Source organism: Pipra filicauda, unplaced genomic scaffold, assembly GCF_003945595.2.
Source record: "Pipra filicauda isolate LSUMZ 115617 unplaced genomic scaffold, ASM394559v2 scaffold80_size11013439_pilon, whole genome shotgun sequence".
In the NCBI taxonomy this organism is placed as follows: domain Eukaryota; kingdom Metazoa; phylum Chordata; class Aves; order Passeriformes; family Pipridae; genus Pipra; species Pipra filicauda.
The window spans coordinates 7,032,007-7,058,858 of NW_024104987.1; the positions used below are offsets into that span (position 1 = coordinate 7,032,007).

The 26,852-nt window shown below is 45.8% G+C and overlaps 1 protein-coding gene across 1 annotated transcript in view; it reads left to right on the plus strand.

Moving 5' to 3' along the window:
• Positions 1 to 4,607: 4,607 nt before the first annotated feature.
• The window catches only part of MYO15B (myosin XVB), a 41,406-nt gene continuing 19,161 nt past the window's right edge, over positions 4,608 to 26,852 (plus strand). The window contains exons 1-31 of the mRNA XM_039390292.1: positions 4,608 to 5,878; positions 6,428 to 6,613; positions 7,001 to 7,370; positions 7,446 to 7,507; positions 7,722 to 7,785; positions 8,529 to 8,605; positions 8,887 to 8,961; positions 9,322 to 9,442; positions 9,970 to 10,073; positions 11,205 to 11,268; positions 13,431 to 13,592; positions 13,943 to 14,056; positions 14,513 to 14,571; positions 14,654 to 14,777; positions 15,186 to 15,281; positions 15,885 to 16,016; positions 16,201 to 16,326; positions 16,826 to 16,903; positions 17,170 to 17,318; positions 17,412 to 17,457; positions 17,840 to 17,964; positions 18,085 to 18,202; positions 18,790 to 18,836; positions 19,010 to 19,103; positions 20,122 to 20,253; positions 20,750 to 20,827; positions 22,355 to 22,412; positions 24,029 to 24,159; positions 24,266 to 24,361; positions 25,976 to 26,211; positions 26,295 to 26,473. Of these exons, the coding sequence (XP_039246226.1) occupies positions 4,608 to 5,878; positions 6,428 to 6,613; positions 7,001 to 7,370; positions 7,446 to 7,507; positions 7,722 to 7,785; positions 8,529 to 8,605; positions 8,887 to 8,961; positions 9,322 to 9,442; positions 9,970 to 10,073; positions 11,205 to 11,268; positions 13,431 to 13,592; positions 13,943 to 14,056; positions 14,513 to 14,571; positions 14,654 to 14,777; positions 15,186 to 15,281; positions 15,885 to 16,016; positions 16,201 to 16,326; positions 16,826 to 16,903; positions 17,170 to 17,318; positions 17,412 to 17,457; positions 17,840 to 17,964; positions 18,085 to 18,202; positions 18,790 to 18,836; positions 19,010 to 19,103; positions 20,122 to 20,253; positions 20,750 to 20,827; positions 22,355 to 22,412; positions 24,029 to 24,159; positions 24,266 to 24,361; positions 25,976 to 26,211; positions 26,295 to 26,473 (4,774 nt within the window). The remainder of the gene's footprint in view (positions 5,879 to 6,427; positions 6,614 to 7,000; positions 7,371 to 7,445; positions 7,508 to 7,721; positions 7,786 to 8,528; positions 8,606 to 8,886; positions 8,962 to 9,321; positions 9,443 to 9,969; positions 10,074 to 11,204; positions 11,269 to 13,430; positions 13,593 to 13,942; positions 14,057 to 14,512; positions 14,572 to 14,653; positions 14,778 to 15,185; positions 15,282 to 15,884; positions 16,017 to 16,200; positions 16,327 to 16,825; positions 16,904 to 17,169; positions 17,319 to 17,411; positions 17,458 to 17,839; positions 17,965 to 18,084; positions 18,203 to 18,789; positions 18,837 to 19,009; positions 19,104 to 20,121; positions 20,254 to 20,749; positions 20,828 to 22,354; positions 22,413 to 24,028; positions 24,160 to 24,265; positions 24,362 to 25,975; positions 26,212 to 26,294; positions 26,474 to 26,852) is intronic.

The window sequence follows — 26,852 nt, forward strand, 5'->3', positions numbered from 1 at the left end:
TTGACTTCAGAGGAATTTACAGTGAAAAGGTGGGTCTGATGTGTTATCTCTCTCAAATAACATTTTAAAATCGTAGTGGCTCAATACTAGATGAAAGGACCTGATATTTTGCATAAATGAAGGAATCTTCGGGAAACTCTACTGTCCAGTCCGCTGAAATCTGGAAGGGTTTCATCTTTCCTGGTGCTTATCTCCCTTTCCCTGACAGCATCATGGCCAGGATCACTTTAAAAGGCAAACAAATGTAGTGTTCAGTGTGTGCAGAGAATTCAGGTTAGAGGTGCTGAGGCTCAGGCTTGAGATTGAGGTGGGGAGTGATTGTCTGCACAGCAGTGATTCAGCCTTTCTCATCTCACTGTAGCTCAGAGCAGACAGGAGTCTGATAAGAAAGTGAACATGATCAGTGGCTTCATCTTGGCCATCCCTGGGCAAAAACCAATCTGACATCTGAGACTTCTGACAAATCAAAGAAATCAAAGAAGCAGAGGGCTCTGGTTCTGCCTGGGCTATGCAGAGCCTTGAAGAGGCTCCAGCTGATAATGACATTTGTTAGAGCCACTTTCTCCTCAGGAGCTGTGAGGAGTTGGATTTTTCAGAGCAGTTTCTCCTCCCTGCCATACCCACATTAAAAGCTTAGAGCTAAAAGCCCCGGGGGCTTTTTCCCAAGAGTCCTTAAGGAATTCATGATCCAGATGGCATCAGTAATTCTGGGCTTTACAGGAGAGGTCTCCTCTCTGCAGAGAGTTTTTTGTAAACAGTTCATAAAAGAACGGGATGAAAGAGTTAACTAAGAGAAGTGGACCATCCAGTGAGGAAAAGCTTAGGTGCAGTGTTTAAGTTCTCCAGCTCAACCCCTCGGTTTTTATCTTTGCTTCTTGGTGAAGGAGCCCTCAAGGTACAGTACATAGCAGCCACGGGCTCTTGGAAGGAGATAGACAAACAGGTCCCACCCAAACTAAAGCTGCTGAACGTCTGAAATCTTATCTTAACAGCACTCATCACATTTTATGTTTGGGTCACTTGTTCTGCTGGCTGGCCACACCTGAGTTTATCTTGTTTAATCTCCACCGTCTCTGGAAAGGCTTTTTGGGAGAGGGAAACCTTAAAGAACCAGGGACACCCTCGGAGTAGTTAAATCTGCACTGACTGTGTTGTCCCTTTGCAGCCTGGTGAGCACAGGGGGAGGCTGCACCTACAGACCAGGCTGTGCATTTGTGTTTGCTCTCTTACCTGGTTTCTTGAGAGCAATCTAGGCAGGGGAAACCCACCACTGACTTAGGCAGCAGCACTGCAGGGACACCATCACCTGCTGTGAGTAACCCCGACCTTTCTGCAAGCAAGGGGAGAATGGCTTTATTTGGAAATTCGAGCTGAAAGGAGATTTAGTCATTCTGCTTCATTTGGACTGAGATTTAGGCATAACGAGGGCAAAAATGGTGCCAGTTTTGCTGTCTTTTCAGTGCTGAGCTGGAAACTACTTTCCTGTTGTCAGCAGAGGGCTTGATATTGGCAAGGAGAAGGGAGCAGGGGCTGAGCTATCCGTGCTTGGCTCCCTGGAATAAAACTCCAGGGATGCAGAAGAAAGGGGCCTATGATTTAATCCCTTTTACTGGCCTAAGCTTGTTTCAAGGTAGTATTCACTGTGCCTTGTCTGGTAGTCTCTTGCCCATATCATAGCAGATGTGTTTTGGTATTGGAATTGACCTCTCCTTGTCAGTCTGTCTTTGGGGATGCACCTCATCATACCACATCTGAGCCTGCCTCTTGCCTAGGTGAAATCCCACCTCTTCTTTTATCCCAAACTCTGCCAACCAGCTGGTGATGTTGCTGGTTGAAAAGTTCAAAGGTACCACGAGAAAGCTTGAATAATTAATGCCACTTTCCTTCCATATACCTGTAATCATCTGCTGCTGGGACGCAGCCCAGCCAGAATCCATGTCAGACTCCACAGCTGGGAAGGCTTGCAAGGAGGCTGGAACAGACTCTGGGCTGCATGGAAACAAGGCACAGGAGAAGGAATATATTACCATTACATGGATGTGACCTATAATACCGGGGATTCAACGGAATCAGGGCGGACAGTGTAGGTACGTTGCAAAAATTACTGTTTGCAGTGATAAAAGAAGGACTTTGAGCAATTTCTACAGGTGAATGAAAATAGAAACTTAAGAATTAAGTTCCAAGTATGTCCCTTTAGGATTAATGATTGTACTTTTCCTCTCTGTGAGTTGGGAGAAACCACTGTGTTTAGGGAAGACGGGACAATTCCCTACTGATCTTAAAATAGCAGCATGAGCTTTTTGCTCTTTTTATCTGTAGGTTCATACTCTGTTTCTTAACAGCACTGGGGTTCTCTTTTTCTCTGATGTAAGTTATTTCTTCTGAAAAGGAAGAATGAAATTGTATTGTTCTTTTTCCTGTGGTGATTTAGATGAAGTTGGTGTCAGTGAGGGGTGCTGAAAAACTGATGAGCAGGATCTTTCACCTGCTCCAGATGGTCCAGGGCAGTTAATCAGAGCAGGTCTGATGTCAAAGGAATTGTTTATATAAGCAGTGATTCATCTTCCCATTCCCAGTAATAATAGTGGTGTTACAAACCAATCTGCTCTAAAACCCTGCCTCAGAAGAATTGTGAACTCTAGTTTTTCACTTTCTAACCTAGATTCAGTCTGGGGTCCTGTCTTTACAGGGAGTCAAACAGGGTCCTGTCTTTACAGGGAGTCCTGTGTCCAAGCTCCCTACAAATTTGGGCTGTGTTCCTGACCTTCCCCATCATCCAAGAATTGCAGCATTTTTGTTTTGTGGAAGGCTTTAGCTTTCCAGACACATGACTATCTAGCAACAGCACATAAAAGCAGACTTTTATTATTTTCTCCTGCTTTTGGCACCGTAGAGAGGCTGTATCAACTATCAAGCCCCCAGGAGAACAGAATATTAACAACTATTCTGTACTGAGGATTTAGGGCCTAATTCAGCTGCCATTAATCTCAGCAACAAAAGTCTTTTTGCAGGATTTAGAGATCTAGGCCACTAATATTGGGGTATTAAGTGGGGGGGGAGGAGGAGGGCTGAAATAAGGTGACCAGACACCTACGTAATTTAGAGAGTTCTGTTTAAAGAGAGGGATGGAAGAGGATTTGGTGTTAAGAGATGAACTCTGCACTGTGTAACATATGTGTCTGAGATGTTTTAACTCTAGACCAGAGTAAAAAAGTAAGTTCAGAGGGAACCCTAAAGACACTGCTGAGGAACCCTTAACTGTATGTAACTGCTTTCAGGGCAGCAGCTTTTTGCTTCAGTATCAGAGTTGCAGCTGGGGAAAAGGGAGATGCTGTGTGTTCCCCATTGCAGATTGTTCTGTCGTGCAGAAGAGTACAAAATGGGTAGTACAGAGAAAAAAACCCCAACATTTGCAATAAGACCATGTGCCTGACACACACCAAGTGGGCTTTTTTTTGGAGCATCAGCCTTCCTGGATTGTGTAAATCTGAAATGGGGTTTTGCTGCCCTCCTTGGGGTGACTGAGGTGAGGCAAACTTTGATTCACACAGTTGTTTCTTGCTGGTTTGCTCTCAGAGTACTGGAATGTATTTTTCAATGGCCTTTTCAAAAAATTTATTTTAATGACTTTTAAGGATGCTTGGACAAGTTTCAGTCTGCAAGCAGGTCATTAGATGTCCCAGAGAATGGTTGCATTTCCTTCCAGCAGAGTAGGTTGCCTTCCTGAGGTACTAAATGCTAAAAATTCTCACTGTCAGACTTTATGGTACCTGCAAAGATTTAAAGCTTTAAAGCTTGCTGAATAGCAATCTTGACTGTGTGCTCTTTCCCCATCCCCTTTAGGGTGGGGAGATGCCTGTGGATGGAAGCAAGTTTCAACAAACCTTGTCCAGAACTCTTTTGGGCTTGTAGCCTGCATACTATAAAAGCAAAAGTGAAGCAAAACCTGAAATAAATAATCATTATTTCTTAAACTGCAGTGTGGCCAAACCTTTGTCAACTGTAGAAAATCATGGACAGTTGCCTGTGGCAAGAGTCTTAACAAAAAAAAAGAAAATCAGGGTGATTCATGACAAAATAAACCAGAGCTTAACCTGGAACAGGACAGTCAGTTTGGCACAGGTGAGATTCTGCAGACATTTGGCTCTATAGAAACAAGGGAAATTAGTGCTTAGGAAGATCTGGCCTCCCTTTGTAGCTGATTTCACAGCAAAATGCACAATGTTTCCTTTCATAGGTGAGTTGAGATAAGCCCTCACATACTCCTGAACGCTGGAGAAATGCCTCCTTCCCGATCCAAGACTCGGCAGAAAAGGGCTGGAAAAGAGAAAGTGTTGAATTGTGAGAAAAACATGAGCTCCCCAGGAGACTCAAAGATCCGCTGTGGGAGGCAGAGGGAAGGGAAGAGCAGAGGGCAACTGAAGGACAAAGAGTCACTGCCTGGACAAGGTGACACCCTTGAAGAAGAGCCCTTAAAAATCCAGAGTCTGGGGAGGCTTCAGGGAAGCAAAGAAAATGGCCACAAAAAGTTATTCCAGGGAAAAAGAGCCTACAAGAGAAATGATAAAAGCGAATCTGGTTTGGGAAGAAAACATAGAGAACGGGTCATGTCCAGGTTGGAGGGGAAAAAACAAAAGGCCTGCAAGCAACAGGAAAGGACATCAGGGCAGGAAAGTGAGGACAGCAGTGACAAGGAGGGTAAATCCACCACAAACAGCAAGAAACACAGTTCTAAAAAGAAGCGTGGAAAGCGTGTTGGTGTCAGGGGAAAAGTCACTGACTTGGAGTCTATAAAGGCAATTGCAGAGCAAAGTGCAGAAGGCTCTTTTCAGAAACAGAACCCACCAGAAAAGGCACAGAACCTCAGGGGAAAGCACAGAGGGAAACAGGGCTTTAAGGAGGCTTCTGGGCAGAAGTCAAGTCCTCAATCCCAAGGCAGTACAGCACAGGGAAAAGGTGAGAGGACTGGGAAAAAGAAAGTTGAAAAATGTGCCAGGATTGTCATCACTGAAAGCGAAGAAGAAAATTTCCTGGAAACCTCAGATAACTCCTGCTCTGACTCCAGCAGTGAAGGCCATGGGACCCAAGAAATGGGTACAAAAGAGGCTGTAGTGGGCAGCACTTCCAGCAGTGGAGAGAAGAGCAGCTCTTCAGAAAAGAAGAGCAGTTCAGAAGAGAAGGGCAGTTCTTCAGAACAGAGGAACAGTTCAGAAGAGAAGAGCAGTTCTTCAGAAGAGAAGGGTAGTTCAGAAGAGAGGAGCAGTTCAGAAGAGGAAGATGACAACAGTGAGAAAGAAGCTGTGCTCGAAGGTCCTCCTGTGACTGAAGGCAAAGGCTACAAGGAAGTGGTTGATGAAAGCAATGAAGCATCTATTGAACCTGAAAGGGAGCAGGAAACCACAGATGGAAAAATTGAATCTGAGGATGAAGGCACTGAATGTGCAGGGTTGGAAGCAGAGAAGATGAAGAAGCAAGACAACATGCTGACACAACCAAAATGTGTTCTAGTTGAGGACAGTGGGGCAGATGATGAGGTAAACATTTCAGAATTCCAAGTTAAGAGTCTTAAGAACAGAGAAAATAATGAAGTAGACAAGGAAAATATACTAGAAAATGACAGAGTTCAAGATATATCTAAGGAGAGACATATAAATTCTGACAGTGTTGGGGAGAACAGAACTGAAGAGACCACTGATGAAGGAAAGGAAAATGCAACAAAACCCCTGCCAAGTGCTGTGAAAGCAAAACTCCATGTTGGCCTTAGCAAAGCACATCAAGGATCTGAACAGGAGGAGATGGTGAACAAGGAAGGCAGTGTGCTGGAAGACAGCCCTTTGCTCTCCAAACAGCAAAGGACTTTGAAGGAGAAGTCTGGGAGGTGTGAGATTGCACAACAAGGTGAAGAGGTAGCACATGGACAGAGGGACAGTTCATCAGACTGCAGCAAGCAGGAACTAGCAGCAATGATGCTCACAAAGAAAAGTTCTCAATCCCAAATCCCTCTCAGTCTGAAAAAGAAACATAAAAATGCTGAGACCAAACTATTACCAAGCTGTAAACCGAATCCTGTCCAGATGGCTTTGGGAACCAACTCAGACCTGAAAAATGTTGAAAGCATCTGTTCAAAACCCATGACTCTAGAAACCCTCAGTAAACAAAAAGAACCTGATATAACTCAAAGTTTTGGAGAGAAAAGATTAAATACTTCAAGCTGCTCCCTGATTGTTAAAAAATCATCTGATAAGCAGCTCCTTGGAAAGAAGAAGAAAGTTGGAAAAGTTACTGGAAAAGTTAAACTGAGTTCGGGCCAGACTTCAGAGGCAAAAGAAGAGAAAGCAGAAGAAGTGCTTGCAGAGGCACCTTCTGAAACAGAACATGAGCATGATTGGAAAGGATCCAAGCACTTGCACACTCATTCTACTTTTAGAAAAGTCACCAGCTGGCTTGGGCAAAAGCCTGCCAAGAAATCAAGGCTGAAAGCTCGTCTGCTGAGCGTGGCACGTGCAATTGGTATTTCAAGATGGCTCTTGAAGAAGTTTGGGAAGAGGAAGAAGAGCAGCAAACCTTTTGGATTCAGAAGCAGAATGGCAATCCGGCTTCTAAGCACTGCTGGGTGGGTTGGTCGGTCGGGCAAAGCCTTCCCTGGTGCAGCTGGACAGCTGGGGAGGGCTGAGCTGAGGGACAAGGAATCTTCTCCTCCATTATTGGAGGGCAAAAGCAGTCCTAAAATGGCAGAGGAAGTGGGACACGTTGATTTGCCTTCTAGTGATTCCCCTCTTCATGGAAGCAGTTCCTCTCCATGCTTGGATGAGAAGAGCAATGCTACTGATGCCAAGTTTGCTATAGTATTCCCCAGAGTCCACAGCTTGGTTAAGGCTAAAAACTCCTTATCCAGGGGCTCTGGGAAGGGTTGTTCCCTAGAAAAACTGAGATCTCTATCAGACAGAAAATCTGTCACACCTGTGCAACAGGGTAGCAGATTCAAATGTGACCTTCCCAGATCTTTGGTGGGTCAAAGCCAGAGAGAGAGCAAACAGGGCTTCCTTCTGCGTGAACAAGATCCAATATGGACATCAGATTATTCCAGTGAGGTGGATGTCAAAGGAGGCTCGGGTGTCCTCCAGACTGCAGGGTCTGTGGTCACACCTGGTGTTCACTGGTCTCAGCAGCAGGCCCAGGGCTGTGACCCTGCAGTGTGGCTGAACTCGGAGCTGCTGCTGCCACGCCTGACCATCGAGAACCTGAGCAAGTGGGCCATCTACAGGGACCCACAGCTGGCCAGCAGCCGTGTGAGGAAGGTCTGCAAGGAGCAGTGGGAGGCAGAAGACGCCACAGACGATGTGCTAGAGATGGAGTTCCTGCAGAAACAGGTACAGGTGCTGTCTCCGGTACTGGAATGAAACTGAACTTCTGCTGATTGTCAGTAATGTATCTGTGCATTTCAGGTGTACAGGTGTGAAGACCCCTGTGCAGAAGTTGAGGAGATTGAAGATCTAACCAGACTAGAGTATGTGTCCTCAGTAGCATTCTGCACTAGTTCAGGTCACGGGGGCTTGATTGTTATCCTTCAAAGTTGGCTCAACGACAGAAAGCACGTTATAGATCTTGGGCTACCATGGGAGGAAACAGAATTAATTTGATGCATATCATAGCTGAGTAAGGCTACTATTAACACATGCAAGTGAAGCTTATATCTGACCAGTCCTTTCTTCTATTTGTAGGGAAGTCTCTGAGAGCTCAGTCCTGCTGTGCCTGAAGGAGAGATTCCACCGCAATCTCATTTATGTACGAGATAAACTGTGGGTGGTGGGGTTTGGTTTGGTTTTCTTCAGCACTTATTCATTCTGAACAATGACTTGTAAGAGAAAATTATTGATATTATTCCATCAAGCTTTAATAGTGCACCAAGTAGCTCAAGAGCTTGTTCATTAAAGTGATTAAAAATGATACACAGCTTTTGCTCAGAAGGCAGATAACATGAAATATTGGGGGTAAAATCAGAGAGTTTCAGAGCTTCTCTGTAATTTTGCTATTCACTGGCATCCTGTGAGTATTCCTGGGTTCCATTTCAGCCTCAGCTGCTCCTGGTGGGACTCTCCTATCTTAGCAAAGCAGTTCTGAGTAAAAAATTGTGGATCTTGAGAAGAAACCTCCGAGTTTACGCAAACATTTCACAGTGTTGCCATCCAGATCTAGCTCTGGATGGCTAATTGTTCTCTTTTTTTCTCTTACTGGCTCAGGTGTTCAAACCTGTGCCTGTAATTTCATATGGAGCTGGGAGAATAGACAGTGGCCAGAGAAGATGACCACAGACCAGTGAGTGCTCACTTATCCCAAACTATTAATGACAGAGCTTTGAAAATGACACTGAAAAACCCTGGATAAGATGACAGTATAGTCAGAACAGACAGTATTCTTTTAAAGGGCATTTAAATCTTTGTACTAATATATGTGTTCAGTTGCATTCCTCATTCAGAAAATTCTAAGAAGCCACCAGACTTTTTTCCCCTCTCTTATTTTTGTCCTAGACTTACATTGGGCAAATTTTGGTTTCTGTGAATCCTTTCAAAGACCTGAGTATCTACTCTGAAGATGTGGCTACCCGGTACCATCAGGGCACTCTCTCAAAAAACGCCCCGTACGTTCCTCTTTCTTGAATAACTCCCTAAACCCTGTTCCATTTGTGCTCCAGAGCATATTTTATGTTCCTCCAGTTGTGTGGTAGAGCAGGATGAATGTCACAGGGAGTGAACAACCCATTTGGCAAAGCTGTAGTTGCTTGGACCTGTGTCTAATGTAGATCCCTGATGAGTAACCTTTTGGTGCTGTGTTTGTGAGGTAGAAATGCGAGGTCAGTTGATGGGGTTTTTCTTTCTGTCCATGCAGACACGTCTTTGCCATAGCAGAAATGGCCTACACGCTGTCCCAGTCGTCAGGGCAGGAGCAGTGTGTCATCATCAGGTAGGAAATGAGGTACTTTCCTGAAGGCATCCTAATTTCTTTATGTAAAACTTTCATCTTTTTAAGTTGATCATTCTGGGTCTTGTGTGAGGGCTCTCAGTAGAGAACCTGAATAAGGTGGATTTTTGTTTCGCTCTGTGCAAAAATGGTTTATATTTACTTTCACATCAGTTCAGAGGAGTGGAAGAGAAGCTATTTGGCATTCCACAGTGGAATCTTATCTGGGACCATTTTGTCAAGTTGTCTCAGTGTTTCAAGCACTAGGTGATAGATCTTCAGATGTAAATCAGTACAACCCCACTGATTTGCTGTAACAGGGCTCTGGTGTGTCCAGATTAGGTAACTCTATTTTGATACCAGCTTCCTTACCTCTTGTTCCTCCAGTGGACACAGTGGATCAGGTAAAACAGAAGCTGCCAAAGCAATTGTGCAATACCTGACCCTGCTGTACCAGAGATCAGACAGCCACAGGATCAGACAGGTAAGAGATAACAGAGGTTGGCTGGATGCTGTGGTGGTTGAGCAAGGAAAAGAAGCCAAAGACAGGAGAGAGAGGCCAGGCTGATGTTATTTCTTTATTCCTGTTCAGCTGAGCTGGACTTTGGATGGCTTGTGGTCCAAGGTGAAGCTCCCATAAAGATATGAGGAGAGCTGGTATATTTGTAGTTCTGTATATTAATATCCTTGAGGACTGGTGCTGTCTAGAGTGGTGTATCTTTTTGAACAGATACCTGCCCTAGAGAGCTTATATCAGAGTCTGGGAGGTGAATCTGAACAAACACAGAGCAGAAGGAAAGTGAAAGATCATAAAGAGCTCACAGAGCAACTTGCCACTGGCTAGAGATAATGATACCAAGATACATTTAAAAAGAGACTTTTTATTCAGACAAGAATTATATCACTGAAGTCCCATTTTTCTTAGATTTATAAACTAATAGTTACTTAAGCCCCGTTCAGTTTAAAAACCTGTGGTTGCTACTGAAGTGTTGTCTCCCTCTTTTCTTCAAGCCCTGCAATGCCCTACCCATCCTGGAGAGTTTTGGAAATGCCAGAACCATCCTCAACGACAACTCAAGCCGTTTTGGAAAGCTTCTGAACGTCCACCTGCGACAGTGAGTTGAAGAAACCCTGTGGGTGTTTCCTTGCACTGCTGAGGGGTGCCTGGGTGAGGAAAGGTCGAGCAGTGCTTGGGGCTCAGGCAATAACCCTCCCTCCCCTTCACTCCTGTTATCATCAGGGTAGGAAGAGAGTGAGTTTACACCCCTATTTTGCCCTTAGGTTTCCTCCACAAAAGAATGGATCTTGCTTCTCAAGATGAGTGTTAAATTAAGAACATAAGGATGGCTGAACTGGTTATACCAAGAAGCCACCTAATACAGTCTGGTGTCCCCAACATGGGCCACAAGCTCTGACTGAGACAAGAACAGGCCAATACCTACAACACTTTTCTCTAACACTCTGTGAGCTCTTGACCATTTGCAGCAGCCCAGGAGTTTTCCCAGGTCTCTTGAGGTTTTCCAGTTTCTTGGACTCATACAAACTTCATGCATCTGCAACAGCCTTTGACAAGTGTTCCACAGGTCTAACCAGTTTTGTGAAAAACACCTTTCTGTTTGGAACCTGCCTCCTTTCTAACCTCTGTGTTTGGTTTGTTTGCTTGGGTTGTTTTCTGGCTGTTGCCAAGCACTGAGCTGATTCTCTCATGTAACTGTCTGCCATAACCCTCAGGTCTCAGTCCTAAGGAGCAGTGGTTAATTTGGAGGCTGTGTGTTTATGTGTGAAGCTGGGCCTGCATCCATCACTTTACATTTGTCTACAGTGGATTTCATGTGCCATTTTCTTGCCCACTCTGTACTCTAAAGTCTGTCTGCATTTATTGACAGTTGGCTTTTATCTTCACTACCTTGAATCATTTCATACAAACAGGAAGCTTTGTCACATTGTTGTTCAGCTGCTCTTTTAGGTCATTTATCAAACCCTCAGTTACTGGTCAGGCACAGACACTTTGTGGAATTCTAATGGTTACCTCACACTGTTAACAGGATTCCCCTTTACTCCCATGTCAGGACCTTCCCTCTCATGCTGTGGTTGCTTTGTTTCCCTGAAAGTCCCACACCTTTGTCAAAATATTTTGGAAATTCATGTAGACTACACCCCTTAGATCATTCTTATCTACAGAGACAGTGATCTGCAGAAAACCTGTTCCTAGCCTCTGACAGGAGCTGTTGTTGTCTTATGCTCAGTGGCGTCGTGGTGGGAACATCCATCTCCCAGTACCTGCTGGAGAAATCTCGAGTGGTATTTCAGGTGAGGACCAGTGACTCCCTCTCTCCCTTACTGATATTTAATCTTAAACTTACTGTTGAGTAACAGGAATAGGAATAAGTATGAGAATTGCCTCCCATTTCAAGAGAACAAGAAATATGTCCCCTCTGTGTAGCACAGGGTGATCACTTATTTTATTTGGATAAAATAGAAGGTCTCTCTGTCTCAAACAGCTTGAATGAAGCCATTTATTAGGGATTACTGAGAGTTAAATCTTTCCTCAACTCATTTTTCTTTATCTCTGGAGTATGGGAAAGGTCAAATATTGTAGGTGTGTGAAAAGGACTGCTCTTAGAATGTTCCTAAGGTGTCAACGTGAAAACCTGGAAACTTTCCAAATTAAATGGTTCTGGCCTTGTCTTGCTGACTTCAGAGTCTGTGTCCTGCTCTTTGAGTGTATTCTGTAGAGGTTTGGAGCTGGACATGAGTCAACTCTGTGAATGTGTCCCCTGTCAGGCCCATGGTGAGAGGAACTACCACGTGTTTTATGAGCTGCTGGCTGGGCTGCCCATGGAGCAGAAGGAGGAGATGTACTTGCAAGAGGCAGAGTCTTACTTTTACCTGAATCAGGTGAGTGAGCTGAGGGGGCTCTGCAGCAGCTGATGCAGTGAAATGGCCAAGACATCACTTCTGTTTGGGTAGCAAGACACTTACTGACTTTGCTTCCCTGCTAATGTGTCCTTCAAAGGACATGCTAAAGTCTGCTCTGTTCCTTCCCACACCTGACTTTTCTCTTCCGTGATTCTTTTCTCATCTTTCAGGTCCCTTCTGCTCCTAAGCAAAACATTTTAAAAAGGAGTCGTTGTGTAAACCCATGGCTCCATCGTGTGGTGAAAAAATCCTTTCCTCGTTTCCTTTCCTTGCATTTGCAGTTTATTGTGGGACTGCAAAGAACAGGGGGATATTTCTTTCTACCTACTGCAAAGAACTTGCTTCATTGCCTGAGTCAACGGGTGCAAATTTTGAACCTCTGAAATGTACAGTTATTTAAGTTGGAAAATTGTTTGCTTACGTCGAGTCATAATCTTGAAACAAGTTTTGGTTTTGTCTGATTGTGTTCTGGGAGGTTGTTTGTTTTGTTTGCTTGTTTGTTGGGGTTTTTTTTGTTTTGTTTTCCACACTCGAGGAGTTCACAGAAGTAGCAAGAGATCTTTCCTATTTCAGCCGTGTGAGTCAGCTTTCCCAGGTGGGAGCAGCAGCTCTTCACAGCAGCTGTGGTCGTGTGAGGAATCCTCGATGGTGATTGCTATCATCTTGCCTTCAGGCAAGGAATGGACAAGTACCAATAATGACTCAAGGATGGAGGGCAATTAGGGGCCCATCCCTTGCTGGGTGACGTTCCTGGCTGGCAAAGCCAGTAAACCAAACGCTTGAAGGTGATAGTTAACAGGAATGTCTCGGGCGGCTGCAGAGAAAGAAAGGAAAAAAGATCAGATTATGCACAAAGAAGTTGGCAGAGACTGACAAAATCTCTCTTGGATCTTAGTCTTGGCCCAGGGGCTGCCTGAACCTCATCCTTGTCTCATTGGAATCTGAGAGTAGCTTGAAACTTTGATCAAAGAATGCCCTTGTACACAAACAGGTTCCACAGTCCCCCCCCAGCCCGACCCAGGATTTCTGTGAACTTTAGGGCTGTTGTTAGGAGTGTCCTGTAGAGATAAGCTCAAGAAGCAGAAACATGATAAGGCCGTGTTGTAGTGAAGCTCTGAGGCAGAGATGAGACAGGCTGTAACACAGGGTGGCTCTCTGGGTGCACAGATCCCCATTTGCCTTGACACGTTAGGTCCTGGTACAATCTGGGGTGGTGATTCTGCCATGACTTATTTGGAGTCGATTCTGGCACCCCTTCTTCTCTCAAGCTGCACCCCAGCAGTGGGCAAGGGAGAGCTGGGGTGCTTGTACTGGAACCATAACAGAAACTTGGCGTGTGAGGGCAAGAGAGATCTCACTCTCGAGAACTCCAGAGAGGAGAGAGACTGCTCCATCACAAACGCTGAGCTCCCACTAGTGGCGCCTTTGGTCTTTTTATTTCAGATTCCTCCAGTTCTTAAGACACTGAACTACTCTGAAGTTTGCTGCTGGTGGCTCAGCTCCAGCCTGGGGCAAAAGGGGCTGATCAGGATTATCTGTCCCTTTCCTCTCAGGGCAGAGCATGTGACATCCTGGGGAAGGAGGACAGTCAGGACTTTCTGGTCTTGGTGCAAGCTCTGGAGGGGATCTGCCTCTCAGAGGACCAGCTGAACTCCACCTGGGCTGTCCTGGCTGCCATTCTGCAGCTGGGGAACATCTGCTTTACCTCCTGCGAGGTACCTCACCCTTGGCAGCTGGGGAATGGGTTATGTGTGCTGAACGTTGCTGTTATCCCACGTGACGGGACCAGGGACATTATTCCTGACTGAAGATGACATCTTTTGGAGACTATTCTGTTCTTTTTATGTTGGGCTCTGAACTGACCTGGGCAGGGACAGAAATGGGAGGCAAGCAAAGGTCATTAGAGCTTGAGTGGCTCTTTGAGGAGCCAAAATAAACCTGGTGTCTTACCCAGGTTGTTTTTTGTTGTGACCAGCTCTGTGCAGCTGAGGTGCTGTTGAGAATATTGATACCAGTGGGATTTGTATTCCATCCACAGATGAATCTGTTGTTTTCTTTTGTTTAGAAAGAATCTTATGAACACGCTGCCATTGCCAGTGACACTGAGATCCAGATTGTGGCCAATTTGTTGTGTGTCTCAGCAGATTTCCTGCAAAGTGCTGTCACTCACCGTGTCACTGTGAGTACCTTCTTGGTGATTTCTTGTTCATCCTGAAGCACAGGATGTCCAATGCTCTGTCAACAGAAGGGCCACCACCTGAGAAGGCCCAAAATCTGGGAGGGAACAGGACAAGTAAAATGGTTAGAATGAGCTGAATCCCTCAAGGCAGCTCTGTAAAGATGCCAGAACTCACATCCAGGAAGTCTCTTTGCTGACATGAGGTGGCTTCAGGCTTATCAGTTTGGCCAGCTGAGTCGCCCCCAGAAATGTGGCAGCAAAATTCTCGGTCTGCTTTTGCCTTTGATACCTGGGTAAATTCTCAGGCCAAATAGGAAAAAAAACCCAAACAATCAATTTGTTAGTTGGGTTGTTTTCCTTGTGGATTAAAAAAAAAAAAGAAAAGAAAAGAAAAGAAAAGAAAAAAGGTGTATCTGTGAGTTAATAACAGTAAATTCTGGCTCTTTATGTATCCAGGTGACATCTTATGATCGGATCTTCACCCCTCTGTCTGTAGAAGGAGCCATCGATGCCAGGTGACTTCTGCTGTTGCCTGGGTTGGTGAGATTCTCCCAGGAGTCTTTGCAGTAATTGGTTTTACTGCCCTCTCCCCCTCAGGGACTCCATTGCCAAGACTCTGTACTACCTGCTTTTTGAGTGGCTGCTGCTGAGGATCAACGAGTGGTTAGCTCCCTGGGAATCAGACTGTGCCGTGGGAATTGTGGACATACATGGTTTTGAGGTTACTTTGCCTGTTCTTTTGCTGTGGTCTGGGCTGTGAGTGCTCATCAATGCCTCTGAGTTTTTTACTTAGGACTCCTGTTAAAATCTGTGTCTCAAGGAACAAGGGAATGAAAACAATGGAATATGTAGGTGGGGCTGTGCAGCCAAGAGATCTCTTCTTCTTCATGCTCCTTCACAGCTTGGCTTGCCTGTTGCTGTTCAGCCTAGTCAATAAACCAGGCTGAGATCTTGCAGACGAGATAGAAGATGATTTGACCTTCTGGGGTTCATTCACACTGATCAGAACCAGCTGCCTGAACCAGCAGCTCAGCTCAGCACCAGCTGAGGCTGTGCAGCATTTACAGGAAGCCACAGGACCATGGCTGGGCTGGGTGTTGGAAAGGATTATCCTTTTTTGTCTTTGCAGGATCTCGGGTTGAACAGCTTGGAGCAGCTCTGCATCAACTTTGCCAACGAGCACCTCCAGCAGTTTTTCAGTCAGACTGTCATTGCCCAGGAAGAGGTAAATGGAACTCAGTGGAACCTCCACAACATGTTAAGGCAGCACATATGGAATGAGATGAGGTGTTCTCAGATGAAGAGGATCCTTTAGCAGTGAATAGGAAGCCGAATGGACCTGGTCCTCTTAAGCAGTATCCATGGAATTCCAGTCCAAAGAGCCTATTCAATATTTTTACTAGTTCTGTAGTAAATTAAGGTAAAATTAAGAGAATGAGAGTTTGTTAGTGCATTGCTCCCTTTTGCAGGTTTTATAAGTGAGTTGGTCAGGATGAAGGATCCCAGGCCTCAGCCAGTACTTTTAAAGCCTGTTTGGCTTCTTTGTAGCATTTTATGTACCATTTATGTACTGGGGGTGAAAGTGTATTTGTCATATTTGTTACCTTTTACAGTTCACTTTCCCACTCTGCTTAGCAGCCTTCCTCTATTAAATTAGGACAATAATTAGTGGCTTTAGAAGAAGTTTCATAGGACAGAACCAGATAATTCTAGGCAAGTTCCTAACAGCAGTGGAACACCAACTTCCTGATGAATGAACCAAATCCCTGTTGTTAACTCCCTCCATTTGCTCTTGTCTGCATGGCTGGATTTGGTCTTTAACATGCAGGAGGAATACAGCCAAGAGCAGTTATCTTGGATTCCTATTTCCAAGATGTACAGTGAGTCGTGCCTCCATTTCCTCACTGCAAAACCCCACGGCATCTTGTGTATCCTGGATGACCAGACATCACTGACTCAGGTGAGAAGCTCTTGGCCTCTCGTGTAATCCCTTTCACAGGGTGATTATGGTGAAGTTGTTATCCAGACTGAACAGCTACTGTGTCTGCACCAGTATTAGATGTTTTTTCCTTTGGTTTAACAGCAGCTTTTCAGTCTGTTGAATACGTTGCAGCAGCAGGGAATATTTGTCATGTCCTTTACAGGCCACAGACCACACTTTCCTCCAAAAGTGTCACTACCATCATGGAAACAGCCCCTGGTACACCAAGCCCAAGCTGCCCTTGCCAGTGTTCACTGTGAAGCACTATGCAGGCCCTGTCACCTACCAGGTGAGCTGGCAGGGGCTCGGAGCAGCTGGAGCAATGGCCCAGCTTGGAGATAAGCTGTGGGTGTCCAGCTCCCAGTCCTGTGACCAAAACCCTCCCTTAGTAACTCCACATCATCCCTCTAGAGCATCAGTTTATCACAAATTAGAAGATTCTTATCGGGAGAAGCAACTTTGCTGCCTGTGGGCAGAAGCAAAATAGTTATTAACCTCAGTGACACAATAGCCTGCACTGTGTGTCCCAGAGCCCTGGAAGTCCAGGAAAGCTATTGCTGCTGAAAAGAAGTGAGAGGTCAAAGCCTGCTGGGTAATGTGAAGGGAAGAGGAGCAATCCCTCCTAAAAGCAGAAGTCATTGTCCCCTCCACTCTTGGTGGCAGCAGGAAGAGCCAGCTTCATTCTCCAGGGCTTTCCTCTTGTTCCCCCAGTCAAGGTGTGTGTAAGAGGGGTGTTTGCCTGTCTGCCTGGTCTGACTGGTGCATTAAACCAGACTTTGTCTCTGCAGGTTCACAAGTTTCTTAATAAAAACCGTGACCAGCTTCGTCCAGAGGTGCTGGACATCTTCTCTCAGAGCCGCCTCAAGGTACTGCAGTGATTCAGGAGGAAAATCTCTGTTGTAGACACCTAATGAGCCAGCAGAAGGGTCCTGATCAGATGTCAGGAGAACCTGGAGAAACCATGAAGAATTCTGTTTTACTGAAGGACACTTGGGAATTGAGCAAGTTGTCTTTGCACATATTTGATGCATTTTATGTAAAATGCACAGACTGCCTGAGGGTAGTTTCAGGTAGAAGAGATCATTCTTGCCTTGTAGTTCAGGGAATTTTGTTCATTTCTTTGTTTTTGCAGGTGGTGTCTCACATTTTCCAGAAGGCTAAAGCTGCCTATAGTCAGCAAAGGAAGCTGGGGCCGAGGGGCAAAGGGCTCAAGCCTCAGGCCTCCACACTGGTGTCCAAATTCCAGCAGTCTTTGCAGGACCTCACAGCCAAGCTGAGAAGGTGAGAGATGCTGCTGCACCCAGAAATGTGTGAAGTCCTCCAGGGTCAGCACAGAGAGGAGGGTGATCAAAGGTTCTTCCTTCTGTTTTCCAGGAGCCATGCCTTCTTCATTCGGTGCATCACCCCTAATCCCAAAAAGGTAGGGCAGCACCCTGAGCTCCTTATGGAGTACTTCAGTTCCTTGAAGTCTGTTCTCCAACAGCTCTCCTTTCACAGCTGGGATTTGAACTTCTTTGCTTCATTTGGTAGCTTGGGACTTTTCTTTCCCTTTCTCTGTCTCCCACCCTGCCCTGTGGCCATGTGAGTTAACCCTGTGCTGGAGGAACAGAAGCCACTGTCATTTGGACACCAAACAGTGCATTGGATTTTGCATTCCATTGCTCAGAGATCATGGCAAGATCTAAACTCAGGACAGGACAACAGAAGGAGACCCTTTCTAAACTCTCTGCCTTCTACCTCCTTTATTTTATTTTTTTTTTTTATTTATTGTTTTTAATTTTTCTTCTGCCTTATCTTCACAGCTGTCAAATATCTTTGATGTGGAATATGTCACTTGTCAGCTGCGACATTCTGGGATACTGGAGGCTATCCACATCAGAAAGGAGGGATACCCCATCCGTCTTCCATTCCAGAACTTCCTGGCCAGGTACAGGATTGGGATTCCCCAGCCACTCGGCCTTGGATGAACTTGTCAGCACACTTGTGATTTCTCTTCGAGCTCGAGTTACAGCCCTGGCTTCTGTCACATGGACACCTCATCTCCCAGGTATGGGCTCCTGGCTGGGCGAGGGCTCAGCTGCCTGGAGGAGAGAGAAGGCTGTGCAGCAGTGCTGGCTCGTGTGCTGGGGAACCCCTCGGATCTCTATCAGATTGGAGTAACAAAGGTGATGCCTACAGAGAACCCCATCTTAATCCACAGGCCCAGCCACCAATCCACTGGCTGGCAAGGCATGGAGATCCCAGGGAGAGGATGTTTCATGCCTTCCCCTCTCATGCTTTGCCTCTCGTCTCAAGGAGGCACTTTTAGCATTTCAGATAAACAGGAGAGTCTGGCTCCACGTTGTTGTAGTAGCATGGCCAACTCCTTTGTACACCCAGCATTCCTTAATGGAGATCTGGGCTTCTCCCTTTGCTGTCCACTAACCTTCATCACTCCTTGATTCCTTGTCCTCCCCAAATGCATCCATCTCTGTCTCTGCACCTGTGCCTCCTGCTCTCCCCAGCTTCTGCAGCAGGAACCCTCAAAGGCTGCAAAGAGAGAAACCAGCAGCTTTTATTACTGCCCAGCTCTTAGAGAAGCTGCTGCTTCCCTCGTGGGTCAGCAGCTGCTGCCTTTGCCCAGGTGTTTCTGAAGGAGAAGGCCAGGCAGCTGCTGGAGCGACGATGGATCCAGAGGAAGAGCTGGGCTGTTGTTACTCTGCAGAGGAAATTCCGGTGCCTCCTTCGCCGCAGACGCCTCCGTGTCCTCCAGGAGAAAGTCACAGTCATTCAGGCTCACTTCCGAGGCTACCAGGCAAGGTCAGGAGTCAAAGGCCAGGCCAGGAACAGCCCTTTGGCCCTGCCCAGGACAGCCAGGTGGGGATGTGCCTGGCCAGGCCCCTCCTCGTGTTGGCTCCTGGCCTGCTCTATGTGTGTGTGTGTTGCTGATGCTTCCCTCGTTAGCCAATTCTTCTCTTTTCTCATCCCTCTAGGAAGCGTTACAGGAGGCTGAAGAAGACTTTGGTGCAATTTAATACCATGATTTTAATCTCCAGACCTTTGATTCAGAGGAGGAAGCGCTGCCAGGTAACAACACTCTCCTCAGGACAAGGTGTACAAAAGGAGCTATTTCTGCGCTAAGCAGAGAGAGCTGGTGACTAAACAGAGAGGCCAGGGCAGGGGTGACTTTAGAAAGTTTATTGAAAACAATCCAGTGAGATGTCCTTCACTCTGACTGACACGAATGTAGTCAAATGAAGGACACACAGAGATTGGAGCCTTCTCTTCCTAGACAGCATTCAGAACTGGCAAAGTTAGTACAAACACAGCCTAGTTCTGTGTCTGAGTATGTGACCTTCTCTGGACTGCCCTACACCAGACTACAGCTGATTCCATCTGAGGTCTTCAGGGCTGCTGTTCTGCTCAAGCTATGAGGAGCCACTCACCTTGCTCTTTCAGTTGCCCAGTTCGATTTCTGGTATTTTCCCAGATGGTGACTGAAATGCAAGATTTTTTCAGTCCACAATGATCCTCCCCTGATCCCTTAACAGCTACCTCAGACTGCTCAAGCCCTTGGCCTTTTGGAAATCAGGTGGGGTGAGAACAGGATGGCAGCTTATTGAGAAGAGGGAAAGCTGGGTGCAGGAGAGAGCCGTGGTTGTGTCAAATGTGTAGAATGTATTTTGCAGCACAAGTTATTAAAAAGAAAATAAAAAACACGAAATCAGACCATTCGTGCTTAGAGTAGCCACTAACATCCCCATCACTATCCCCATAACTACCAGCACTGCTGGCATGGCTAACAAAGGATGGGGAAGAGGGTAGAGGACAGTCATGGGAGCCTGCACAGGTGCCTTCTGTCATGCCATTCCCAGAACAGTGAGAGTTTCTATTCCATTTTCTGCCCTCCTACTTGGACAGGATCCAGGCTTCTTTCTCCCAGGTAACCACAACAGCACAGCTCCTTTGAATGCATTTCTGTTACTTCAGTGTTTGCTTGCCGAGGTCTCTGTACACACAGGAGCAACAACAAAGGTCTCAAAGTTCACCTGCTGCAAAGTTCCTCCTTTCCCCCCACCCCTCAGCCCTGCCCTTTGGACTTTAGCATGTCACCGTCTTTCTCAGCCCAACCCTCATAACCTCCCATCCACTCACACTGATCTGCAACACTGACAAGCAGGAGAGAGAGAGGGGCAGAAACAGAGACCCTCCTTTTCAATCTTGGAGCAGGAGTCAGGTGAGTGATGAAGCTGGGGAACAATAGAATGGATGGGAAAGGGCAGAGCTGCAAGGGAGTTTGGCTTTTGGTATCCCTCCTGCCTCTTCTGAAGGGTTTCCTCTCCATGGATAAGTCCATCCACCCGTGTTCAGGCTGTGCTGTTGTGTTCTCTGATGCTGGAGGAGGCAGGTGAATGTTTCTGACAGCTCCTGTCTGCTTTTGTCCTGGGACACACCAAATGCTTGGCAAGGGAGGGAAGGTGTGGCAGGATGCTGGGCAGGTGGTGGAGGCTCTTGCTGTTGGACTGTGTTGTGCAGGGCAGGTGGTGTTTCAGCAAAACTCAGGGCTTTGCCTGCTTGGGGTCCCAGGAAGGCTCTGTAGCTGTTCTGTCATTTTATCTGCTGGAGCAGGACACCACCTCCTTTCCACCCACAGCATTTGCCCTCAGAAGTAGCTGAAAGTGACTTCATACACATCTTTTCCCACCCCCCATCCCCTTTTCCTCTCCTAACAGCAGGAGTTAGAGGAAAGGAAACGAAGACAGAGATCCCTGGCCAGTGGTGACACAGAGAACAGTCCCAACCAAGGAATGGTAAGTTGTCAAAGGGTCTGGGAGACTCTGAGATAACAAGCCAGGTTATCCAGGTGTTCTGCCTTGCTTGTGCCTCCTCAGCCTAGGTCTGCTGCATGTCTGGAGGGTGTACACATGTGTGCTGGAAACCTTGCAGCAAGAATGCAGGTTAGACTGGTATAAAGAGCCTTCTAACACACAAATATCCCATTAGTTCAGTGTTTCCCAGACCCTGGGCATCGCCAGGCACCATGAAGTGGTCCTGAGGCAGAGCATTGTCTTTGTTCAGAGTGCTGGACCTCTTCCTTGGAGCTGGGAGGAAGATTATTTTTGATGATCATGTTCTATTATGAAAGGCGGGAATGAGACTGTTTTGCATAAATGTATTTACAGAAGATGTTGTAGAGGAAGGGATGTATTAAAGGCTTCATAAGAAGATTAGCCTGTATTTACACTGTGAACTAATGTCATTATTTGTATGTTTAGACCAGGCACATATTTGCTGTGAGATGTGTAATGAGAGAATCTGAACTGACATCACCCACAATTTTGGACAGATTTGTCAGTAACAACAGGAATACTTAGCACTGGGTGCTCTTGTAATATCACCTGCTTCCTCAGGTGTGGACCCAGGACTGTGGAATTTCACAGTCCACTTCCTGAATACACCATTGAAAAACAAGACTTAAAGTCAAGTATCTTCTTATGAGCAAAATCAAACTGATCAAAAAAAGCTGTGAATGTGTCTTTAAGCATCACTGAGAGATTATGTGGAGAGAGATGTCAGAATAGTGTGATGGTGACAAGAGACTTCATTATGCAGATCTTCAAAAAAACCCACAAAACCCCTCCAAAGCTCATGCTTTGTGTCTTTGGCTTGGTTTCATTGTGCCTTCATCTGAGTAGTTCTGCCTGAAATGCCCTGAACTGACATGATGTGCAGACAGTGATGCTGATACACTGAGCTGCATTGGCTCATTTATTCCTACCAATGCAACCATCATGCAAGGTGCAAAACAGTGAAAACCCAAGGCTTACTTGCCAGATTCTCATCTGAATTACCCAGGTACAGGTCTGAGTTTCCTTTGGAAACTCCAAAATAGTGTTGTGCATAAAAAAATCAGAATCAGCTCTATTTATTTATGCTGTACCACTTTTGGATTTTGAAAAATAGAACTAAAAATGCCAGAAAAAGGCACAGCAGGAAACAGCCCTTATCCTTCAGCTGCAGCCTCTTCTGTGCAAGATGCCAGATTTGTTAGTAATGAGAGATGAGTCAGAGAAAGTCAACTTTACTGTCATTCCCCTCGTGGCAGTTGATTTTTTTTTTTTTTTTTTTTACTTAAGAGTTGCTCTTTCCCTCCTTTGACAGCCCACGACACACCTGTGTTACTGTGATACTTCCCCAGTTGTGAATGTTGCAGAAATTGCTGGTTTGGCTCAGATGCTCAGCCCAGGCAGCTTCACCCAGTCCCAGCAGCACAGTTCAGGGTTTCTCTGTGGTTCCTTCGCTGGCAGCCCAGTGACTGACTTGCCTCTCTCTTGCAGGACGTGGGGCTGCTGGAGATCCCTGCAGAGCTTGCAGCCCTCCTGCAGTTCGTTGAAGGTGAGAAATCCCCCCTCCTTCCCTCCCTTCCCTGAACTGTTTCACTTCACTGTGTGTTTCCTCGTTTATAGCAGTGTCAGTGTGTGTTTGTTCTACCTGCTGCCTGTCACCCAGGCTGGATTTGATTTATGATCATTGCAGTGTAAATATGATAAAGGCAAATGGCACTGTGAATATTGTTTCCCAGCATGACAGAGTGGGAAAGTAACTTGGGCCAGGGGGCAGAACACCAGATTAAAAATCAGTATATTTGTTCATTTTTCAGCTCTTATGAGCTGGGCTGATAGAACTGATGACATGATGGTACAGAACTCTGGTCAAAGTTACGTGACAGCAAATTGCTCAATGAATTTGAGTCTCTGGCAGAGCTGAATATCTGGGGTGGGAGAACTTAAACCCGTCTTTTATCTACTGAAAAATATTTAGGGAAGGTGAAGAAGACAAAACTACGATTTTGGCAATTTCAAACAAATATTTTGGGGCTTAATTAAAATTATTTCCTCAAAAGTAGTTACTTCTTTTAAAACAGAAGGAAGGGGAAACAGCATAACAACTTAGTGATGCAACAGTGTGACGAGTTGGGATGTAACAATGCATCAACCTAAAGATGTGACAATGTAACAAGTTGAGTACATGATAATTTTTAACTTAAGGATGATATAAAGTATCAACTCAATGATCTCCATTTTGTTTGGTTCAGAAAGTTTTTTTGTTCTGTTTTCAAATCACCAAAATACTTCTTGCAGAAAAAAATTTCCCAAATTGTTCACCTGACGTTGAGCATTAAGTTATTTGCAGTTGTGTTTCCTCTGTAGCTGTTTGTGCAACGTAAATATTGAAATTGCAAATAGGTTGAGGCAGGATTTGCCTCTTTGTGTCAGTGTAGTGTCAAACAAAATGCCAGTGGTGCCTCTGGCCCTCTGTGAGGTACAGGGGGGGATACAATCAGGCAGAAGAGTTGTGAGCTGGAGCAGACCGTGCTGGATTCCCAAATAACTCACACTTCATGGCACAGCCCTCTAGGGACTATCAGCTGGTCTAGTGAGCAATGTAACCCAGAGGAGCTCAGGGAACACTGAAACTGCTGGAAATGAAAGCTGCTGGGATGTAAACAGGGAGGATGAGGAGAGCATCCAGCGACACGTTTGTTTGGAAACAGAGGAGTGCACAGGAGTTGTGCTGCACTGAGAAATCCCTTCACTTAGGAAGATGTTTGCTCCTCTCTTACCCATGATAACTCCCTCATCTTGAAGACCTCTCATTTACTTGTTGACTGAACAGTTAACAGCAGGATCTCATCGTGAGCTCAGTGTTTCCTGCCTCATAAATGCTGCAGAACAGAACTGAATCTCCATGTGCTCCCTGGCCTCTCGGTGTTCCCCGGAGAAAGAGATCTGAAAGATCAGAGCTGTAAAATCTCTCTCCTGAAGTGAGGCCCTGTGGTCTCAAAAGTGTGAGGCTGTGCCTGCTTGGGGGTCTGAGGCAGCAGGAGTGAGCTGGGTGTCCCTGGAGCCAGGGGCTGGCACAGAGGCAGGGTGAGATGCCACGTGTGGCTGAGTGAGCTGTGTGTGTTCTGTCTCCCACCTGCCACAACACCAGACCTCCTTCTCTTGCAGGTCGACACCAAGCACAGACCAACCAGATAACTGAGGCATTGCCTCCAGAAATCAAGGTCAAAGATGACCTTTCCCTCCCATCCACCATCAACAGCTATCCCTTCTCCTCCTTCGTTAAGTCACACTTCCAGGTGGGAACTCCTTTTCTGTCTCATCATTGCTTCTCCACTGCGTAGACACACTAGTTCTAGCAGCACCAGGAGCAAACTCTGTTTCCATCCTGTTGTTTCTTTGTAGAAGCCAGATTTCCCTGCCCTTGGTCAGCCTCTGCATCACCCCTTAACCCAGCTGGGCACCGAACACCACGAGAGTGCACTTGAGATCAACAAACTGGTAAGAGACGTCGTTCTTGACCTTGTTGAAGAACAGGTGGGCACTGACAATATTGTGGTGCCTTTATACAACAAGTTGCCGATGGTGGATACTGTTCTTATGATACTGTTCTGGAAAAACAGAACAAATTTCTCCTCCTAGGCCCTGCAGCAGCCTGGCAGAGATCACATGCAGCCCCTTAGGGCTGCTGTGTTCTTGGTGAGGCACAGACCAACCACAGATCACTGGGATCAGAGTGAATTGCCTGGTGATGTAGCCTCAGAATTGGGCAGGACATACAGGAATCAGACTGCTAAGCCTTAGTTTCCTGCTATTCCAGATTCAGTAGCAATGACAGTGTAAGGGAGGTCTGTCTCCTCAACCGTTTACTCATCTGTCAGTCATAAAAAATTTGATTTAACCCACATCTTTTCCATGATGTGGTTTATAGTAAATATATCAATTGCATCTCAGGCTCATGGTTGTGTCACTCAACAGGGAACAGTGAAGTGTCATATAAAGGTTGGAAAAGGGCAGGACTTTGTTATCAGGAAAACTGGAACCACACCCCAGCTATAGTGTTTGCGTGAAGGGGATGGTGTTATTGCAACTCTGTGGATGTGAAACAGATCTTTCTTTACATTTTTCTTAACAGTTGAAATATTTGAAAATAGAATGAAACTCCAGATAATTTCCAAGTAAATCTGGTAATCCTTTTGAGGATTACGTAGAATTAAAATAAGCCCATTAAGAAAGTTAATACCTAAACCCAGTCTCTTGTTTTGTCCTCATGATCCCAATTATAGAAGAGCATAAGCTTCAATAAAATCTTGTGAATAGGATTGTGTTTAAGCAGAATACTATTATTTTTCCTGGAGATCAAAGGCAATTTTTCTCCATTGCTAATGAAGTAGGGATTTACTACAAAGATTTCCATGAGAACTAAACAACCACCATCCCCTGTTTTTCTCATTGAATCTCTGACATCCTTAGTACCGTTAACTGTTTCTAGAAGTGTTGTCACTCTTAAATGTTCTTTCCAAAATATTTTAGAAATATTTCAATTAATGATATATTGAAGTGTAGAGGATGAAAGAAATTATTCTGCACCTAAGGGTGAGAAATAGAAAATACAAAAGCACTGAAGATATTGATATGCATCGAAGATATTGATATGCATAGCCAAGAAGCTGAATCATTGCTTCAATGATTTTGTTGAGACACCACCTCTCATACTAGTTGGTATAATATTAACTATACCAAAGTCTTTTCAGCAGTCAGTGGGCTCAGTAACAAATGTCCTGTGGTAATCCAGGTGTGTATCTAAGCCCTGCCCAAAGAAGGGGAAGTATTTTGCCCAAGACCAAATTCTGAGTCATAAATAAAAAGAGACTTGAAGTCACCCTGACTAAAAGTCAGAGTTCAGTCTCTACAAACGTTGCCTCCCAAATTCCCCAGCACTTGGGTGGTGCACAAAAACATGAGAACAGACCCTGATCTGAGTTTTGCCTACTCTTAGGCTCACCAGCACCGTGACGTCCACAACCCAGGCTGTCACCTTACAACACAGTTTGGGACAGAGGGTGAGATTACAGCCTGAGCTCTCTCTTTTTTTTTCCCCCTGGATGCCTCTAGATCTTGCGTTTCATTGGTGACAAGAGCCTCCATGGCTGGCAGGAGGTGCTCCTGGGCAACTACATTGCTGGCAGAGGTTTGAGTAACGTGGCTCTGCGCGATGAAATCCTCAGCCAGGTGGTTGCCCAGGCATGGAAGAACCCAGATGTGGAGCACAGCCAGCGAGCCTGGGTCCTGATGGCGACTGTGCTGAGCTGCTTTGTGCCTTCACCAGCACTGGAGAAGCCCTTGCTGAAGTAAGGGGGAGAAAAGAGCAATCCACGCCTGCACTACGGTTAAAGGGATGAGCAGAGTGCTAAATGCAGTTGCCTTTCCCTAGATTTGTGTCAGACCATGGCATGGAGGGCTACAATGCTGTCTGCCAGCGCAAGATCCTGACAGCAGCACATCACACAGAGACAGGCTCTGCATCCTCTCGGGCCTACCCTCCCACTCGGCTGGAGTGGACAGCAAACCAGAGGAGAGGGAAGATAGTGCTGGATGTTCATACCTTTAATGGTAACTCATGCTTCTGCCCTCCTGCTGTCTTCCAGTCCCTAAGGACGTTTCCAGTGCAGAAATCAGCATTTGGAAAATACTTCCCTCAACTTAGTAAAGAGGGATCAGAACACTGATTGCTACTGGCTGGTGCAACCATGGGGGATAAAAGCATCTGAATCTAGACCCAAAGCTTGTGAAGTCTGGGCCTGCTGAGACCTTCTACTGAGGCTGAGGGATGAGATTCTCCTGGGTTTGGGCCCATCTCACAGAGGGCTGTTCTGGTTGTGCATCTCTCGGGGTCTGGTTTTCCTGTTCCCCATTACAGCACAGTCCAGCAGCAGCAATTTATTGCAGGGACTTTCTGCCTTTCTCCCTTCTCAAATATTGCCTTATGCAG